The sequence below is a fragment of the Aotus nancymaae genome, unplaced genomic scaffold, assembly GCF_030222135.1.
Source record: "Aotus nancymaae isolate 86718 unplaced genomic scaffold, 86718_ANA_hifiasm-v0.15.2.pri h1tg000032l_0, whole genome shotgun sequence".
NCBI lineage: Eukaryota > Metazoa > Chordata > Mammalia > Primates > Aotidae > Aotus > Aotus nancymaae.
Genome location: NW_026988445.1, coordinates 17,295,757 through 17,312,146, shown reverse-complemented (window position 1 = coordinate 17,312,146; position 16,390 = coordinate 17,295,757). Strand labels below are relative to the sequence as shown.

The 16,390-nt window shown below is 36.8% G+C and overlaps 1 protein-coding gene across 2 annotated transcripts in view; it reads right to left on the bottom strand.

Annotated features, from left to right (window-relative positions):
- TSNAX (translin associated factor X) overlaps positions 1 to 16,390 on the bottom strand; it is a 39,957-nt gene that overhangs the window by 10,887 nt on the left and 12,680 nt on the right. For both annotated transcript variants that reach the window (XR_002479654.2, XM_012459868.3), the window contains exon 4: positions 14,937 to 15,067. Coding sequence is in view for 1 of the 2 variants with exons in the window: in XM_012459868.3 (XP_012315291.1) it covers positions 14,937 to 15,067 (131 nt within the window). In the remaining variant the exon portion in view is untranslated. The remainder of the gene's footprint in view (positions 1 to 14,936; positions 15,068 to 16,390) is intronic.

Sequence of the window (16,390 nt, the reverse complement as noted above, 5' to 3'; positions counted from 1 at the left end):
TGTTTGCCTTCTTAACATGTAACTATGACCACATCACTCCCGCTTAAAGCCCAAATAACTTCCCATGGCTCTCAGAATACAGGGCCAAACCATTAATGTAGCTTAAATTCACCCCCACTTACATTATCAGCCTCAAACGATTCTAGTTAAGTTATAACTCACAAAGGTTTACATTTCCAAGATGGGTACATAAACATCTATCTGCATGCATGTTGAGCAAAAAAATAGCGCTGCTTCAAATGTCAGAATCAAACACAACTGGCAAGGTGCTTGTCTTATACATGGCAATAGGAAGGGAGGGAGACAATATAAAAACTAAGACTGGGGCCGGGCACGGTGGCTCACACCTATAATTCCAGCACTTTGGGAGGCCAAGGCGGGTGGATCACCTGAGGTCAGGAGTTCGAGACCAGCCTGACCAACATGGAGAAACTCCGTCTCTACTAAAAATACAGAATTAGCTGAGTGGTGGCACATGCCTGTAATCCCAGCTATTCGGGAGGCTGGGGGAGGAAAACTGCATGCATCTGTGAGGCAGAGGTTGCAGTGAGCCAAGATGGCACCATTACACTCCAACCTGGGCAACAAGAGTGAAACTCTGTCTCAAAAAAAAAAAAAAAAAAAAAACTAAGACTGTGTCAGTTGAAGGCAGTACACACGTATTTTCCTGAGCCTTGAATAATATTAAATTCAACAAATAGGATAAACAGCATTACATGGGAAGGGGGCTGTTATTCTCTCCACCCCGCCCAATGTAACGCTGTTTATCCTATCTGTTGAATTTAGTATTATTTCATATGTTGCTGTTAATAAGGTGACAAACACTTCAGCAATAAGATACTACCAATATTCTGTATCATTCAGCAGTACCTTGTTACAGAAGCAAATAGCATTTCTGTATGGCTGCCATATAGTTTAGTTTCATTAAGGTACTTTTTTTTCATATTTCAGTGGAAGAATAGTTCAAAAAACTCTAAATTTGAAAAGTACCACAGAGATCATGGCATCTAGTACTTTTACAACGAGGCCCAGGCCTGAAATTTAGTTGTACCTAGTTGATTTTACGAATTACAAATTATTTTTAAAAATAAACTCATTAAAACCATTTTCCATGTTTTGAATTAACGCATGGATGAAACAACTTTTTACAACTAATGAAGGTGGACAAAGTTTTGTTTTTCCATTGGCAAACACATGGTATTTTACAATTGTCTGCTGTAATTGTCATCTTTGTTCAATAACTTTGATTCAGAATCAGGAGTAGTTTAAAAAATACTACTTAGCTTTTTGATAGCCTATTATTTTCAATTATTTCCCCTCTTCCATTGTGGAACTATGAAATTTAAAATTATTCATCTTTTACTATGCAAGGCTCTTTGGTTCCTACCCTCAACTTAGCTCCATTTCTACTCTTGCATGTCCAAAAACTCCTTAAGGACTCTACTCAACAAACGAACATCTACCCTGGGACAATATCCTTAAGTATCACAGAGGACCTTGGAAAACTGGAGCTTCAGTCTTTCCTTGAGCAGGAGCAAACTCTAAGATACGCTTTTTTCTCCATTCATCTGTAAGCCAAATAGCGCAATACAGTAAGCAACATTTGTTCCCAACGAAATTAATTATGCTACCTTGCTTAAAGAGCTGAAGTGGTCAGAATTTGACTTTTTAAAAAATTAGCACAGTTTCATTTTATTTTTTCTGATTTTTTATTGTGGTAAAATAAACATAATATTTATCAGCTCAGCCATTTTTAAGGATACAGTTTAGTGGTATTAAATACATTAATAATGTTGAACAACCATTATTAGCATTCATCTCCAGAATTCTTTTATTAATCTTTCCAAAATGAAATTCTAGACCAAAATGAAATTCTAGACCATTTCTAAATATAACTCCCCATCCCTCCTCCCCTCAGCCTCTGGCAACCACCATTCTACTTTCTTGTCTCTATGATTTTGACTAATCTAGGTACCTCATGTAAGTGACAAATATGGTATTTGCCCTTCTGTGATTGGCTTATTTCACTTTGCATAATGTCTTCAAGCTTCATCCATGTTGTAACATATGTCCGAATTTCCTCCCTGTTTAAGGCTGCATAATATTCTATTGTATGCATATACCAGATTTTGTTTATTTACTCATCTGTAGATAGACAACTGAGTCACTTCCACCTTTTGGCTTTTGTGAATAATGCTGCTGTAAACATGACTATTCAAACCTGTAAGTCCCTCCTTTCAATTATTTAGGGGTATCACCCAGAAGCCCTCAACAGAACTTTTTAAAAGTAATAGTTTACTAGGTCTTGAATGTCTACTACTTGTACCATGTATGGATCTGGAAATTTACATCCATCTTTTTAATGCTCAATATAATCTTATAGACTGTATTACTGTATTACTATCTTTTTTTTTTTTGAGACGGAGTTTTGCTCTTGTTACCCAGGCTGGAGTGCAATGGCGCAATCTCGGCTCACCGCAACCTCCGCCTCCTGGGTTCAGGCAATTCTCCTGCCTCAGCCTCCTCAGTAGCTGGGATTACAGGCATACACCACCATGCCCAGCTAATTTTTTTGTATTTTTAGTAGAGACAGGGTTTCACCATGTTGACCAGGATGGTCTCGATCTCTTGACCTCGTGATCCACCCGCCTCGGCCTCCCAAAGTGCTGGGATTACAGGCATGAGCCACCACGCCTGGCCCCTGTATTACTATCCTTAATAAATAAACCGAGGCACAGAGAAGTTAAGAAATTCAGCCAAGTCACACAGTAAATGGTGAAAGTTTCTATAATTCAAAAGCTCACGCCCTTCCCACCTTATCGTCTTCTTTAGTCATCTCCATATAAAACATATCCATTTTTCTCAACATCTTTCCCCCCTAAATTCCCAGTTCAGCTTTTCTCCATGTTTTAACCTTATTCTGTAGTCTTTCAAACACACTATATACTTCCATGATTCTACACCATTCTGTGACTATGCCTTCCCTCTCACATCTTTCTCTACCTACAACAACAGTTTAAATACACCCCAATCAAGGCAGTACTAGTTTCTTCATTGCCACTATATGAAACTTGTACTTCAATTAAATGTTTCAGTCAGTTTTAGATTACAGCTGTCTGACCACCTATTTTGCACCCTAGAGCTCTAATGGTGGGGATAATGCCCAGACAACTTTGCTCCTTGGCCCGCTCCCAAAGACAGCAACTGTTATATGTAGAAAAGACTCAACTGTTTACTATAAATTCCTTCTAATAATCTCTCCCGGTTTCTCCTCACCATGGTCTATGAAACTGTAAGTGCCTCAACGAACAAAAATATTTTAAAATTTGGTAATCAATTATTTAGATCCAGTTGTACTTAATTTATAATACTTTCTAATAAGATTAGAGTTCAAATTGATGAAGGACAGAATTTGAGGTCCTGATTTATTTTTTAATAGGGAAAAGAGAGAACATGGAGTAAGAACCTCAAAATTTATATGTGGTGTCAATCTCTATTAAATGTGGGTAGGCATCAGATATTTAATTTTCAAGTATATCTAGTCATATAAGTTGTCCCTGAAATGTGTTAATAAAAATTACTTCAGAGATGAGGTGGTAATTTTTGCTCCACAGAAATTAGGTTTCATGCTATAACGTGGAGAAAGTTCAAGGACATCTGGCCCAAAACACTGAAAAGCATTTTTGGTCACATGTAGGTAAAAGGATGTTTAAACAAGTTATGTTTCAACTTGATAAAGAGGACATCCGCTATTTTCAGTGAATAATCCCCAAGGTGAAAATTTTCAGCCTACTGCCATATTCCATCAAACAATGCCTTCCCCTTCTGTCTTTGCCTTGGATGAAATCCAATTAGAATTATTTACAGAATCAGCTGCCAGTAAGAGAGAAGTCTGTAGGTTGCTTTTATGTAAATTGTTGTTTTCTCTTGTTCCCCTATTAGAACATATAACAGGGAAACCTAGTTAAAGGCTTCGGATTATTTTTAATTATTCCTTTAATATTTAAGCAATATACATCCAGTCCAACTCTCCATCAAAAACTATATATAAAGGCAAACAGATATGACAGAGGTTTCATTATAAATTTGAAGCTCACATGTCTCAACTTTGTTTCTCGGTTTTTAATGCTTTTTCAGAAATTGTTTAACATACAATTCAGCAATTTTGCTGCTAACTATATACACCCAAAAGAGCTGAAAGCATATATTCACACAAAGACTTGTAGGCAAATAATAACAGCAGTACTATTCACAAAGGCCCAAAAGTGGAAACAACCCAAAAGTCCACCAACTGATGACAGATAACAAAATATGGTATATCCGTAAAACAGACTATAATTCAGTTATTAAAAAGGAATGAAATACAGATACATGCTATGACATAGCTGAACTCTGAAAACATGCTCAAAGAAATCAGACACAAAAGACCATATATGGTTTGATTCAATTTATATGAGATATCCAGAATAGACAAATCCATAGAGACAAAAAGTAGATTAGTGGTTACCAGAGGCTAACCCGGATATTAGGAGAAGGGGGTATGGGGAATGACTGCTAATGGGTGGGAGGTTTCTTTTGAGCATGATGAAAATATTCTGAAATTAGGCAGTAATAAGTACATAACCTTGTGAAAACAGTAAAAACAACTGAATTGTTCAATTTAAAAGGGTTAATTACTTGGTATATAACATCTCAATTTTTAAAAATAACACTTAATAACTATTTCTTTGAGTACCACATGAATTTTTTAAACAACTTAGCTTCACCAAATCAATCACTGAAATGTTAAAGTGAAATCACTTCATACTAGCTTCACAGGCCACTCTGCTAAAAATCTACTTTCAAATACATGAATTGTACACTGAAAATAAATATATTTATATGCCTCAGCTTTGTAAAGTATGTGTACTTATACCACCAACAGTAAACTCTGCATAGAATTCCACTAATTTGGATTTTGTCTGAGGTTTTTCTTTTTTCTTTTCTTTGACACAGTCTGGCTCTGTTGCCCAGGCTGGAGTGCAGTGGCACAATCTTGACTCACTGCAACCTCCGCCACCTGGGTTCAAGTCACTCTCCTGCCTCAGCCTCCCAGAGTAGCTGGGATTACAAGTGCCCACTGCCATACCCAGCTAATTTTTGTATTTTTAGTAGAGATGAAGTTTCACCATATAGGGCCAGAATGGTCTTGGAACTCCTGACCTCAGGTGATTCACCCGTCTCTGCCTGCCAAAGTTCTGGGATTACAGGCATGAGCTACCACGCCCAGACTGGGTCTTTTTTTTTTAAGAAAAAAAAAAAAAAAAAAGAGAGACATAGTCTTGCTCTGTTACTCAGGCTGGAGTGCAGTGGCATAATCATGGCTCACTACCGCCTCAAACTCCTTGGGCTCAAGTGATCCTCATGCCTCAGCCTCCCCAGTAACTAGGACTAAAGAGGCAAGCAACTATGCCTATAGCTAATTTTTTTTTTTTTTTACATTTTTGTAGAGACAGGGTTTTGCTAAGCTGCACAGACTGGTCTCAACTGATCCTCCCACCATGACCTCCCAAAGTCCTGGGATTACAGTTATAAGCTACCACTTCCAGCCCTAAGCAGGGTTTTTACATTAGCACTGAAGAACACGTATTGAGCAAATTGGTGCCACTAGTTTTTATCCAAAATGAAAATTTTAAAATTTAGTACAATATTACAGATTAATTTTGCTAAATTTGAGAAGGGTCAGGAACGAACATTTGTTAATGGTTAGATGCCAAACAAAATAAGAAATGCTTTCCATACACGTATTTTATTTAATTTCAAAAAAATCCAGGAGGTAGCTATTAATGTTCTCATGCTAAAAGAAAAAAGGCTGAAATTCAAACAGGTTGTACACTTTGTTCCACGGTTACAGAACTAAGGAATATTAAAGTCCAGATCTGTCTGATGGCAAAGTCTATCTCTTTCTACTTCACGTCACTGAGCAAGTCTTATCTCTTAAAAGGAGACTCGACAGACTAGAAAAGGTAATACCAATCTGGGGATCTTCTAAAATTGACTTTCCTAATACCAAAGGATCACATTCTCTTCTTATCTTGTTCAATCCTTATAGTAATCACTTAAATAACTCTTGTCTGCACTTTTAAATTCCTTGTCCCTTAAAATATTTAAGATATTTTAACAGGAATATAAATATATTCTTTTATTTTCTTAATACACTGTATTTATCATAGAACTGCTTAACAAGTGATATAAAATATAACAGATTATCCCTCAAATCATTCCAATAATTCTCAAATCATTTCTTAATTTTTAGATGCTGTTGGAAAGGGCTTTTGTTTGATTTGACTTCCCTTGTCTGAGCCACGATTTGATATGGAGAATATCATCAAACTCTTCCTATAACCTCCTCCTTTAAAATGACAGTTATCAGGCAACTGGGTTCCTGCCAAGGTAGGAGATTCACACAGGCCTGCCTCCATTCTCAGCTTCCAATTCCCTCTACCATTCCTTTAATCTCTGTTCCTCTCTCATCATACTCTCTCCCCCAACCAATGAGGGATGAAGGAAGTAGAAGAGGAAAAGGAAGGAAGAAAGAAAATCTGTTCATGTTCTGGTATGCCTGCTGTCCTGTGACGGTTATCAATAAGGCTCCCTTCCCCCAGACTCTTTCCCTTATGTGCAGAGACAGCCACTTCCCTCTCCACCAGAGGGCCATGCCTCAAATAAAGCAATGCTTTCTGAACCCACCTGAGATTATTACTGCAGCCTAGGAGAATATGCTCTGCATAAATACCTATTTATATCCCTGGTATCAGACACTATTTGCTTCTTCCCTTAAGGCACCTCTTTTTGAGGGTTTACAAAAAAAGGCCACAGCTGAGTTGCACAACACAAAACCCCCACCCACCCCTGGACTTAACTGAAAAGCAAATCCTCAGTCCAGTCCCTCTACTCAAAAATAACTTTTGTAGCTCATCCTCTAGCTGCAGTGCACAAACCAAAAAATATCTGCTATGGACTGAACTGGGATGCCCCAAATATGCTGATCATACGTTGAAGCGCTAACCTCTAGTACCTGCGAATGTGAGTGTATTTGGAGACAGGGTCTTTAAAGAGGTGATTAAGTTAAATGAGGACACTGAGGTTCCTTAATCCAGTATGGCTGGTGATGTAAAGAGAGATTAAGACATACAGAGACAACAGAGATGTTTGCACACAGCCACGTGAAGACCCAGGGAAAAGACAGCCATCTGCACATCATGGAGAGAGGCCTCAGGGGAAATCAAACTTGCCAACACCTTGATCTCAGCCTTTAGGCCTCCAGAACTGCAAGAAAATAAATTTCTGTTTAAGCCACCCAGTCTGTGGTGTTTTATTATGGCAGGCCTAGCAAACTAATATAGTATCTTGCAATCAGTGCACCTTTGGCTTCTGACATAAATCACAGGCATTGAAATTTGTATTATTAATTTTACTACTAATCACAATTCATAATATACTACTTCCCAACACACACAGATATATTTCTATGTTAACTACAAACATGCAGGCCGCTTATCTTATCCTACTTCTCCCATTGTCATCCTGTTGCCAAATAAAGAGCAAAACCCGAACCATGAATTAATCTAACTTTCTGCCTCATTTATTTCTATTGCTATACAGAAAGGATTATATTTATTGTTCAGGTAAACTTTCAAAAATGAATAATGATAACTATTAAATGTTCCTGCTTAAGTTCCCATCCCCATTATACTCAGAGTCATTCTTTTTTTTTTTTTTCTTTTTTTTTGAGAGAGAGTTTTGCTCTGTCGCCCAGGCTAGAGTGCAGTGGTGCAATCCTGGCTCACTGCAATCTCCACCTCCTGGGTTCAAGCAATTCTCCTGCCTCAGGTGTGTGCCACAACGCCCAGCTAATTTTTGTATTTTTAGCAGAGACGGGTTTTACCATGTTGGTCAGGCTGGTCTCGATCTCTTGACTGCATGATCAGCCTGCCTTGGCCTCCTGAAGTGCTGGGATTACAGGCATGAGCTATCAGAGTCATCCTTAAATCTCCAGTCTCCCATCAATTCCATACTATTTCCCCATCACATCCCTTTTTTCTCAGCACGTGACATGAAAATGCAAGTGACGGAGCAAGAATTTTCTCAATTCCCTACCTCTACAGCCATCCATAACTGCCCAACTGGGAAGAGGGAGCTGTCCTCTCATACAAGGTTTAAGCTCTGGATCCCATCCTCAAGTCTTGATTACTCAGGGATCCTTTCCATTAAATACTGTATTGTATTTCCTTTAGTTAAGGTTACCAGCCTTTGGTTTTATTCTCACTTTACACTCTCCTTAGACAATCTTATCCACGTCTTTAAAATTAGCCACAGTTTATGAGTTCATGACTCCAAGGCTGTAACTGCAGATTAGACTTGCATCCTGAGTTCTCTAGACCTATGAATCAAATTGCCTCCTAGGCAGCAACCTGTATGTTCTAAGATTTCCAATTAATCTTATCCAAAACCCATTCTACCTTCCTGTTTTCTCCTCTTAATAACATTCCTATTCATCCAGCTGGCCAAACTAGAAACCCAAAGGCATCCCCAGACTATTCCCTTTCTTTATACTTTTTAAAAATAAACCGTCTTCGAAAAACATGCCCATTCTTCTCTATTCCCACTGCTAACACCAAACTTGAGGCCCTATTCATTTCACACCAAGAAGGACCACTACAGCTGCCTCACCTCTCGCCTCTAGCTTCCCTCCAAATAAAATATAATGCCAAAACAGAAAGCAGAGACTTTAAGTGAGGACGTCCTAGGTTCTAAAGCTAATTTGGTCTCTCGCAAGCAGTGTGAACTGAGATAAGTTTACTCATTTTACTGTGCTCCAATTTTCTCATCTGTAAAGCGCAGGCATCTGTTTACATAGTAGGTTTTATATAGAATAATGTATTAGTGTCTGGTATAACAGCCCTTTATACCAAACCATGAGAAGAATATAATAAGAATTACTGGCATTAATTTTTGTTAGACAACATTTTATAATGTCTCTAAAGAAAGCAATGGTTTTTTCTTCCCTGGATTTTTTTTCCCTTTTTTTGGCTCACAATTAAAAGGGGCTATTGTTCTTCCAAAATGTTATCCTAGTTCAATACATACTATGATTCTTGGATACTTTTTGGTTTGCTAAGTAGTAATAGCAAACTGGCTGGGCACAGTGGCTCACGCCCATAATCCAAGCACTTTGGGAGGCCAATGTGGGCGGATCACTTGAAGTCAGGAGTTTGAGACCAGCCTGGTCAACATGATGAAACCCCATCTCTATTAAAAATACAAAACTTAGCTAGGCATGGTGGCATTTGCCTGTAACCCCAGCTACTTGGGAGGCTGAGGCACAAGAATCGCTTGAATCTGGGAGACAGGAGGTTGCAGTGAACCCAGATCACGCCACTATACTCCAGCCTAGGTGACAGAGGGAGACTCCATTTCAAAAAAAAAGAAGTACTAGCAAACTATGTTAACAGAACACTATTTTTATCCTACTAAGCCATGATAAATTAAGAGTTTGTCAAGGAATAAGGGTCTCTCTGACTTGGTGCAGTATGTCCAAAACAGTATCTCTTCTTCTCCATGTTGCCTATTTAGCCCTATCCTTATCAACTGACAGACCTTAAGTCAAAAGAATAACCTTCTGAAATAAGATTTCAGAAAAGGAATGGTAATGCTCAGAAATGATAAGAGAAATTGGACTAAAAGACCTTCATACACTTGGACGGTCCAAGTAGCGTGTACTAGACATTTATCTACAAAGAGTATTTATAAACCGAGCTTTCATAACCCAGAAAATGCCTATAGACAGATTTTCCCATGGTCATAGTAGTCATCACAAAAGTTCACAGTATAAAATACACACTTACTAAATTGTGATTGAAACAGTCACCCAAAAATGCCTACTGAATCATCTGACATTTACAGCAACCATGAACTGTATCTATTTTACATAATTATGTTACATAAAAGATGTAATTTATGTAATTTAAGAAGATACAGAATCTGAGATTTTCAAGAAAAAACCTTTGGCTTTAGATAAAACAGGTTAAAGCACTAGATACTAGCTATCAGAGAGGTAATAGTCTAGCAGAAAGTGTTTCAGAGTGGATAAAACAAAACAGATTCCAGTTGCAATACTGTCACTCACCTCATTTACAAAACGAGGTAGTAGAACTAGAAGTCTTCTCACCAGTTAAAAAATCACTTTCAGATTAGACAAATGAACACTTTCAAACAAAAGAAAAATCTATTCAGAAAAAAATTTTAAATCCATCAATAGGCATATACCTGAATTTTCTATTACATCAAAAGAACATCAAGTTACCGTATCAGGCAGAGAAAAATTAACTATTCATCAAACATATTTTGTTTTCCTTGGCCTGCACAGAGACCATATTTCCCATTCATCCTTAAAGCTGGTGTGGCTATGTAACTAGCCCATAAAATGTGGGCAGAAATGCTCTATGACATTTCCAGGGCTGGTGCATAAAACCCTCAGGCACCATCCCCCATTCCACTCTGTCAGCTCTATGTTGATGCCCTGGCTGATCTTGGAAATCATGTACTCATTAACAGCAGAGTCCCAGAGAGCATGGGTCTGTGAATAACTAAGTGGGTAGAGCACACTCAAACTACCACCACAAAGCCTGGTCTTCAAGAGAGAAAGATTCAATTTCTATTTCATTAAGCCACTGCAATGTCACAGTTTATTTATCTGTTTCTGCACTTAGCTTTACCTTAACTAGCCAACATCTCTGGCACTTCTCTCTTAATATCACTCATAAACAGATAAATTCAATTTTTAGCTATATCATTCCATCCACTACTCTTCCTATTGTTATTCCAAAAGCTTACAGAGATTCATATCCTAGTTCATTTTTTCCAGCGATCATTCACAATTTTGCCAATATGATGAACCTACATCAAATTTCTCTGAACTGATATAGTAGCTTTGGAACTTCCCTAAATATTAACATTGATCCTATTCCTGCTAATGTATCTAAGAAATAGTCCCTGGAAACGTGTTTTCTTTTGGAAGAAACAAAACACAGCAAAATATAAACTTGTGAAAGCAAATCATCAGATAAAGCATATAGTTGAACAAAAAAGAAAAGCCTTTTAAAAATACTTTTGTTCTTCATTCTTTCAATGTTTATATTTACGGAGTACTTATTAGGTGTCTGGGATATGTAAATTGAAAAACAAGAATGAAATCTTTGTAGAGATTTACAGAGTGTGCATTCTAGTAAGGAAGGAGAGATAATGAAGAAATATAATACATAAACAGATTACACATTAGAAGTTAAAAAGTGCTAAGATAAAAGGGGCACAGTGTGTGCTGGGTTACGAGGAAAACCTCAGTATTTGAGGTAAGCAAAATAAAGCCTTTACTAGGAGCTGGCTGTAAAGTCAAAGGGTAAATAAAATCCATGTGGGAAGAAACCAATAGCACCACATGCTAGCTTATGACCCTGAGCATAACTTCTGTGAGCCTCAATCTCCCCACTTGTGAAGTGGTAAAATATTATCTATGATTTAGAGGTACTGCAAAAATCAATGAGATTGTGAATATAAAGAATGGCGGATAAAAACATAACTGGCCCCAAACACCCACTTTACCCATCATTCACATTCTTAGATCAAAGAATTAAAATATTAATTAGGATATAAACTTAGTTTTGTGTACTAAGATGTCTCAAAAAATGACAATTCTTATCATTATCAGTGATATAAACTAAAGAAAAAAATAATATTTTTTCTTTGAAATGGAGGACATTTCCCCCCAAATGTTAATTTTTCAACAAGAGGGAAAAAAAATGACAGGACACAAAATTTTTAAGTGACTTATTTCAAGTAACTAATTATTTGTTCATTTGTTTAACCATCCCTTGGGACCATCTGTAATCTACTTTGATAAGAAATGTGTAGAAAACAGACCTTACGTTTTGTTGTTGTTCAATTACTAGGATATTCAATGTTAAAGCTCACACAAGTATCCCTTAGGGAAATGCTCTGCGTGCCATTAGCACTATTCTTAATGAGGAAAAGCATAGAACTCCTTTAGTTCATTGCCAGAATTGTTTTATCTTCAAGTCAAAAGAACAACTATTTGGAGTAACACCAAAACAAGCATTTAACAATTACAAGCAGCAAGCTATTCATAAGCATCATATTGTTAACGCTAATCCAATTATAAATAACCTTATTTTATCAAATAAAATATGTCAGCAAAATTTTCCGTCCTAGACACCTCTTTACTTGACTGCTTTATTCCTTAACTTTAAGAAAAACATATTTATTGCTTCAATCAAAGAACCTCATTTTAAAGACTTTTTAAAGATACAGAAAATTATTTTAATCCATGAATTAGTAGTCTTCAAAGAAAACTTACAAGTCGTAAACGAAAACCTAAGAGAGACCATTGTGCTTACAATAATCCTCCAATGATACAGTGAAGTAGGAAAATTTGAATAAAGAGCATTCCCATTAATGTCCTATCTTTCCAAGAGGACAACATTTCCTTACTGATTTAGAAAATACTCTACTGAATATTTCTCTTTCACCTTTTTCTCCTCCATATCTCTGTTCTGTAAGACAACGTACAGCTTTCTAGGTTGCTTTTGATATCATCTATATGGTCTTGGCCCTTATTTAAACTCTTTATACTTCACGCACTGATGCATGAGGACATAAGAAATAGAACTACTGGGCTACATACAGCAAATCTGAAATGTCCCATAGATATCTGGGGAACCTGATGTTGTCAAAATTAGTAGAGCCTAATTGTGCACTAATAAGGAACTGAGAAGTTTAAACATAAAAAACATATCATCTTTCACACATGAAGCACCAAAATTGTGGGGAAAATATATGAATTTTTATTAAAATACAAGTTTTAAGCAGGTTGAAGTCCAAAGTGAGAATACTGTGATCAGCTTTTATTATATTCATTAACTGTCATGAATTTTTACAAGATAGGCATACTATATGATGATGTGATAGAAAAAATGATAAAGATTATGGAAGTTATTCAAACTCTTGCCTTTAGTCATTCAAGTTAATAGGATACTTTGGAAAAGCTGTAGAATAGGATTTCTGTTTTACAGACATTTAGACTGTACTGCTTCATCAGTTCAAGCAGGTTCCAGAAACTAAGAGACCTAACTCGCTCCCCACCACCACCAACACTACCACTCAGTAGCCCTAATAATTACACATGCATACCTAACTTACGCATAGGAGAACTACTCTGTCTGAAATATTTTCCTGCTATGAATCTATCTGTAGTATGGTCACAGCTACTACTATAAAGATATTCTCAGCCAGGCGCCATGGCTCACACCTGTAATCCCGGCACTTTGGGAGGCCGAGGCAGGTGGATCATGAGGTCAGGAGTTCAAGACCAGCCTGAGCAACATGGTAAAACCCCATCTATACTAAAAATACAAAAATTAGCTGGGCATGGTAGGGTACGCCTATAATCCCAGCTACTCAGGAGGCTGAGGTGGGAGAATCGCTTGAACCCAGGAGGCAGAGGTTGTGGTGAGCCGAGATCACACCACTGCACTCCATCCTGGGCGAGACTCCATCTCAAAAAAAAAAAGGATATTCTCATGTTTTCTGCTAAGCTTGATTTACCTTTTACTTCACCCGTCTTCCCACCAATACCCCTGATCTTCTCTCCCACTCCAGCCAAATCTGTCAACTTAAGGTTGTGCCACTTTATAACAAACTAAATTTATGAAGTCATCTTTATTATGTGTGCTATTATTTAAAAATCAAATAAACCCTTGATATTAATAAATTATGATGGCAGACTGTATTTCATTTGGTAATATGTTACAATGACTCCTCACAGAACTGTTTTACACTTCAGTTTCCAACAATGCACCCTCAGTTTTAACTGATGTATGCTGGTAACTTCTCTTACCCACATTAGAAGATATTTCAACATTTCTGAAAAAAACAAGTGCTGAAATTATAAATGTTGGACTAAAATTGGATATACATATTAAAAAGATACCAAATAAACTCATTTCCCAGTCTTCCTGCAAACCTTAGGGTACTGAGATTGAGCATCCCTAATCCAAAAATCCTAAATCCGAAATGGTCCAAAATCCAAAACATTTCGAGTGCTGACACGATACTCAAAGGTCATGTTCAAAAGAAATGCTCATTGGAGCATTTCAGATTTCTGGATTAGAGATGTTCAGCAGTAAACTGTGAATATTCCAAAACAAAATCTGAAACACTTCTGTTCCCAAGCATTTTGGATAAGGGATACTCAACCTGTATCTGAATTATAGAGTACCTCTCTTATTAATGAGCCCACATTTAAAAAAAGAAGAGGAAAGAACCAAGCACTCTATACATTTATTCAATTAATTTGAAAATGATGATAATCACCAAGATCCAGTATACTCTGAAATTTTTTTAAGTGAATATAAAACACCCAGATATGGAGTCATATTATAAGATACTTGGCTTCATCTGGCAACATTCTCTTTCATGAACCTATTTGAAACAGAAACTTAGAGCCATCAATGAGATTTACCTGTAGTTAGAAATGAGATGTACCCTGTCTGAACATATCCTATACATACTCAAGAATAAAGTTCATCATATTAAGTCTATGTTCTCAAATACTTTATTAAAATCAATCAATGACTATTACTACAGTGTTAAAAAATAATAAAGCCAACTTGCCTCTGGATTACTTCTATATTACTACAATGTCTGAGTTCTTTAAAGCCAGTATTATTTCACCAGGTATCACTTAAAATTCATGCAACTAACATGTTAATCATGTATCACACTATATATATACATATATACACACACACACACACACACACACACACACATACACATATATATATATCTCTCTCTCTCCCCTGAAACAAATCTAGACTTACCTGTAGTAATGGCTCGATGGAATTGATGCATATCTTCCCCAGATAGCTCTTGGGCTACCTGGAATATCTTTTGTCTGACACCATCCAATTTAATTTCTGATTCAGTCAATATATCTTCCATATCAGGAGCACTACGATCAAGATATTGGGAACTTTTAGAATATCAGCCAGATGCTTTAATAGTGAAAAACTGAAATAATCTAAATATCAACATAGGGCTAAATATTGTATGCATTTGGATTCTTCTAACTAGGAACTACTGAAAACTATTAACAGTATGGAAAACATGAAAAATGCTATTAACACACTGTTAAGTGAAAAAAGTACACAAAAACAATATGTGTAATATAACAATAAGAAAAATTTTGTGCAGAAAAATACGACATACAGATGTCTGCTTTCAGTAAGGACAGAGTAACATGAACTAGATTTATCCTCTCACCTTAAACAACTAAAAAGAAAAAATAAATACAGAAAACAATGGTTAAAGACCCTGGACTACAGGCAGCATGGAGCAGTGATCCCTGGGGAAAGGGAGGAGAACAACATATACCCTGTGACTGCCCCATCTTATTGCCTGGAAAGTTTCCAAGTGACAGCACAGAGACAGGAAACTTAGGTGGAGACTGGGAGGCAGTCTGAGTAGAAAAGGATTTGGGTGTTTTAGGGGATCAAGACAGCTAAAATTTGCAAAGCAGAGTAACAATGAGGAGAAAGCTGTATAAACAGAGATCTTCAGAGATTTACAGAAGCGATCTCCTCAAGTCTCCAGTTGAGTACTGATCAGTGCAGGCAGGCAAGGAAACCATTCAAGGCTAGAAAGACTGCCCAAAATGAGCAGGCAGAACAATCCCCTTAGTTCACAGAGCCAGAAAGTATCAATTCATCAGCAGCAGACTGACACTACAAAAAATATCAAAGGAAGTTCTTTAGGCAAAAGGAAAATAATACCAGATGAAAATCTGAATCTGCACACAAAGGCATGAACACCAAAAATGGTAAATGTGGATAAAATTTTTCTTATTTTTAAATCATACTGCTTAAAGTAAAAATCGTAACACATTGTGGAAATTATAACAAAAGTAGAAATAATATGAATCACAACAATGCACAAAAGGCCAAGCTAGAAGGAAAATGGAAAAGGAAGTATAAGATTCTAATACCATATGGTAAGTGATACATAAATAGTCCTTCCTTTGCATGGTACTGTGTTAACTGAAACTTGGGCACATCAACACTGTGACCTTCATTTGCAAAGTAACTGTTACCACAAAACCATGCAATGTGAAAACACGATTCTTATATGCACAAATTTTCATGAACACAGTATTGTACAAAGTGAAAATAGTTGACAATAAGTAAAGATGTATATTATAAACCATAAAACAATCACTACAAAAACAAAAAAGGCATCACTAATAAGCTTACAAAAAAGATAAAATGGAATCATAAAA